Below are 5,508 nucleotides of genomic sequence, written 5' to 3'. Positions count from 1 at the left end.
ACACGACATGGTAGCACAACACGCTTCTGTGTGGAGAGAAAGGAGTCAGGCAACCCAGCCTCCTCCTGCATCTGAAGAGGCTATACCGGATGCACCAATTTCATCTTCCAATGTTCCTCCTGCTACTCCCACTACTTCGGCCTCCCGCAGCAGACAGGATTCTCCAATCCATCCTTCTCCACCCCTATCCTCTTGCAGACACACCTCTCCACTTACAACATATGAGGCAGGAGAGGCCTTAGGTTCTCAAGTGACACCAGAGGTACCAGAGGCCCAGTCTCACCCTCAGTCATAGCCTCCATCCCATACCCAGACGACACCAGTGGCGGCTCATGCACAACCTGCACCTACACCGCAAGCACCTGCACAACCTGCTTTTGGAGGAGGACCATCTGATTGATCCTTTCTTCCCATTTACCCTGACCATGTTGCTAGACGTATCTAGGACGGACAAGTATGGATTTTTATTTCTATTACATTTTAAATTATGATTTTGTTTATGAATTTTGAATTTTGGTTTGTTGATTAAATCCGTCAAAATTTTATGCAGCACCATGATAGGCTCAAGGTCATTAGCCATGGGCGGAAGATCAATAAACTAGTACCCCTTATAGAGCCATAGTTTGATGAGCTTTTACATCCTAAAGGATTGAAAGATTTGGCCCAGTGTGGATACAACATGGTCAACTGGGGTATGATTAACGCTTTCGTTGAGAGGTGGCACCATGAGCATCGTCGTTTCACATACTACATGGTGAGATGAAGATCACACTCGACGATGTTGTGTGTCTACTGCATATCCTGATTATAGGGAGATTCTTGGATCATGAGAGGATCGGTAAGGAGGAGGCATTGGACCTGTTGGTTGAGATGTTGGGAGTTACCCTTTAGAGTGGCTTGGAAGAGATTGATAAAGTCCGAGGTAGTCATGTCAGGTACAGTTATTTGTCTCAGGTGTTCGAGGAGGAGGTACAACGTGCATGAGAGGCCAATGGTGATGTCGAGCAGGTTACCATGCACGTGAGGTATGCTACGAGAGCATACCTTTTGTATCTTCCTGGAACACAGGTTTTTATGGACACCAGCGCCACTTACACTGATATCAAGTACCTCTGGTTTTTCGCTGATCTTGAAACGGTCCACCAGTGGAACTGGGGGGATGCTTGCTTGGTATACCTGTACACGAAGCTCGATGAAGGTATAAAGGGGAATACGAAGAAGATAACCGGCATCATGTCACTCATGAAGGTATAACTTCTTTTTCTTTGTGGCTTTTGTTAATTATTTTGATTCGGGAAACTAACTATTTAATTTTCTTATTTTAGGGATGAATCCTATAATACTTCCCCTGCATCTCGGGTTGGTCACTTGTGACGGGCTATATTGAAGATAAGCCGCGTGCATGTGCTTACGACCCCATCTGAAGGAACCAGGCAGTAGAGCCGTTCCGATTGTACATTGACCGCTTGACACATGAGGATGTACACTTCTCTTTATACGACGACCACCGTGAGACGATACCATCTGACGAGGTGTCAATGTTTACGGGTTGGTTGGCTTGCAGAATTCGCAAGACGATTGCCTATATGCCTGAGCGGGTGATGCGTCAGTTTGGGTTAACCCAGAATATTCCCCAGGATACTGCTGTAGCTGCTCCTCTGACAGTGAGACGGAGGGATATGGATGAGCGTTTTGATTATTTTGAGAATCATCTTGTTCCTAAGGATGCTAGAAGTACCGTAGCTACATCCGACTGGAGCTACGAGTATGGTTACATGTTATGGTTCTTCCAGATGTCTCTTCCATACATGATACATGATGTTCTAGGGAACCCACCGAGGCCATTTCATCAGGAGATCCTATAGGAGGAGCAGGCTAGGGCCGATCATGCGAGTGACGTGTTGCCTAGGTGTCGTCGTATCATGGAGCTTGCGCGGGATGGTATAGACAAAGGTTTGTTTCCTGATGGTACCGATGTTAGAGGTGTTATGGATGCCATCATGGCGGAGGCTCATGAGGCTATGCTTTAGAAAAGGCAGCGAAGGGACACCTCGAAGGTGACAGGCCGACTCAACATCTGCCATACCTAGTAGTTTTTGTTTTTTTTGTTATTCAGTTTGAATTACATTTTTGTATCTCGTACTACTATATCACTATTTATATATTCAATAGTTCGGGTTTTGTAGCTTTTTGTTATTCACTAATTTATGGCCTTTTTTCCAATTGTATAGGTATTTGTATTATGTGCGAATGAATCGTAAATATATTAAAATGGTAAAATTGTTCTGATATAGGTAACAGAAGAAACCAAAAGTATATTGTCGGTTTGAAACCGCAAATATACTTCTCGTTTGTAATCAATTTTAACAACAAATGGTGTGCACCAAAAATATATTTCCAGTTTTGGAGGAGCATTTAAGGAATTTCATAGGGTACTTCTTTGGACCATGGGGTGGAATAAGAATTTCCCTATGCAATTTCAGTTTTGACCCTTTATTAAAAAAATGGTCGATTATATCTTTTACCAATTAAGATGGGTGTATCCAAAGATGTTAGTCATCCACAATGTAACAAATCAATATTCAATTTTAACTAGGGGTGGCAAAATGGGCCTAGCCCGTTGGACATGCCCGTTTTTCCGCACTTTAGTGCGATGCAGACCAAGAAATTTAGACCCTCACCCTCTAATGTGACCGCCCCGCCCCGTTTTTTTCACTAGCTTTTACGGGCACAAGCATTAACATAAAATTTTCATTTTTAGGCTTAAAAGGTGCAGTACCCGTGGGCTTTCTCCACCCCACACTCACTTTTTTACAGAGCGGGTCTAGATTTTAGGCCATCATCCTCAATTATGTTCGCTCCCTTTTTTTGCGACTTTTGTGAGGAGGATCAAAACGGAACGGACATGCCCGTTTGTCACTCCTAAATTTAATGGAGAGAATTGCTCACATTTAGTGTGCAAGCGCGCCTCGAACATGATTGAGGCTTATAACAAACATGTAGAAAATAAAAATAAGGTTATTGTAATTTCTTTTATATGAATCTTACAATTATATGAAAAATAATACATCTCTAATCTCTATACTATATAATCAAATTTAATGGATTAAATTGAATTCTCACATGACAAACCAAATATAGGTTGTTTCATGGTTGTTTAGGGGTGCAACATTGTTTTTGTGTTTTAGGGTGTGTTTGGGAGTTTGGAGAAGACTACTTTCAAAAATATTTTTTTTTTAAATATTAAAAAATATTTAAAATATTTTAAAAAATAATAATTTTGTATAGAATGATAAAAGAGTGTTTATCATTAATATATTTTTAATTTTTATAATATTATAACAACATAAAAAGAATTATTTTTTAAAGGGTTAAATATACTAACCCCCCCTGTAATGTTAGCGAGATTAGGTTTTAGCCCCTGGTAAAGTTTTTTTTTTCATCACCCCCTTAACTTGCAAAGATTCCACGCCAAAACACCCCCAATGCCACTTGTTAAATCAGATTTATTAAAATTAAATTAAAAAGTCCATGTGGCCTTAGCATGTTACATACGTGGCAATATCAGTAACATTTACATGCCATGCTGTTGTAAATAGTTAAAAAGTCATTTGGTTTTACCCCCTTGTAAAAATTAGGTTTAGTTACGTTTTCAGACATCCCCAAGTTAGCAACAACAGTGACGACGGCGACGGCGCATAACGGTTTGGTGGACGACGGCGCATAAGGGTTTGGTGGACGACGGCGCAATGTCAGAGGTTAGTGTTGTTATGGTTATTCTTCTTCTCCATTTCGTGTTTCTTCTCTGTTGGGGTTTTTATTTCGATTTGCATGATTAAACGCAGGATATGCAACATTTCAACGTTACTTTCCACCACGGGGGTGAGTTTATTAGGGTAAACAAAGATGAGATAATCTATAGAGGGGGGGTAGATTCTACTATTTCTGGGTTACACATAGAATCATGGACCATGGAAACTGTCGAGAACCTAGTGAATAAGTGGGGGTACAAGAAAGGGAGCTATAGGGTATGGGCGAAGATATTGGAAATAGATGAGGGTTATATCCCGATTAGAAAGGATGATGATGCATATGACTTTGCTTCTTATTTTTGTGCAAATGGTACTGAGGGAGACTTATATCTGGAACATGATGCTGAAAACATAGAACAATATGTGAGGGAACCTGCTTGTGTTAATGGAGACACTGAACTAGATGACTTGGGAATTGGTTGGGATTCCTTGTAGGCATGCTGTATCTGCTTTGAGCTATAGAAAACAAACACCTGAGGATTTTGTTGATGAATGCTACACAAGGGAGAAATATGCTAAGTGTTATGGATTCTCTGTGTCACCTATAAATGGCCAAGACATGTGGCCAGAAACTGAGATTGAAGACATGCTACCACCAGCTTACAAACAAGGGCCTGGTAGACCTAGAAAGGTGAGGATTCGAGAAAGTGGTGAAGAGGGTGCTAGGAAAAGAAGGACTGGGGTTGCATACAAATGTACAAAATGTGACCAGTTTGGTCATAATGCTTTGACCTGTAAGAGCCCCACACAGGACCCTGTTGCACTCAAAAGAAAGGTAACACATTTTACATGTTCTTCATAAATATTTCTGTTGCACTCAATGTATTAATTTGTTCTGCTTGTTTGTGGCTGTGATGTAGAGAAAGGTCAAAGCTAAAGTTACTGAGGTTGTTCAGAATGATGTTCAGAATGATGTTCAGGCTGATAATGAGGAGCAAAATAATGTGGAGAATGATCTGGTTCAGAATGATGATCAAGCTGCTGTCCAAAATGATGTAGAGGCTTACCAAGTTCATGATGAGGTGCCAAATGATGTGCAGCAGAGTCAGACCCAGTCTAGTGTTGTAGACAATAGTCAACCACAGCCCAAGAAAAAGAAAACAATCAAACCTCACCATGGTTTAAAGATAAGGAGGAGTGAAAGAGTCAAATTAAGTTGGTTCAAGAAACCAATTATTGGTCCAGGTTCATCTGAGCAACCAATCACAGTTGAAGACCATGTAGAGACATCATCAAGCCTTGGAGTGTCAAGTAGGTCTTTGAAGAAATGGAAGAAACAAAAGAGCAGTTGATTATTTTGTGTATTAAGTTAACTTGTAATGGTCTAGTAATGGTACTATGTCCTAAGATATTTTGTGTGATGGTATTTTGTTTTGTGGCCATTTGTAATGGTTTTTAGGGTAATGACCTATAACATTTGAAATGGTTTTTAGGGTGATGATCTACATGACTTTTAGGGTAATCACCTATGACATTTGTAATGGTTTTTTGGATCAATTTCCTCAAATGTTATCTAATCTCATAATTACTTCATATTATTTGCAAATCTTTATAGAAAAATGATAATATACTCATTCATTCCATTCAATCTCAAATTGTTACAAACCACAAAAGTTATACAATTGATACAAGTGATACAATCACAAACATCATACACTTCCCTAAACTAAATTACAGAAACATATAAAATGCTGCA

The 5,508-nt window shown here is 39.9% G+C and overlaps 1 protein-coding gene across 1 annotated transcript; it reads left to right on the top strand.

Moving 5' to 3' along the window:
* The first annotated feature begins 4,215 nt into the window (after positions 1-4,215).
* Positions 4,216-5,104, top strand: LOC131657817 (uncharacterized). Its single transcript, XM_058927175.1, has 2 exons — positions 4,216-4,587; positions 4,673-5,104. Exons 1-2 carry the CDS (start codon positions 4,216-4,218, stop codon positions 5,102-5,104), a joined length of 804 nt encoding a protein of 267 aa, XP_058783158.1.
* The last annotated feature ends 404 nt before the right edge of the window (positions 5,105-5,508 follow it).

This window comes from Vicia villosa, linkage group LG3, assembly GCF_029867415.1.
Source record: "Vicia villosa cultivar HV-30 ecotype Madison, WI linkage group LG3, Vvil1.0, whole genome shotgun sequence".
NCBI classification, from domain to species: Eukaryota; Viridiplantae; Streptophyta; class Magnoliopsida; order Fabales; family Fabaceae; genus Vicia; species Vicia villosa.
The sequence above is the reverse complement of the archived record's forward strand: the minus strand, read 5'-3'. Positions and strand labels throughout refer to the sequence as shown.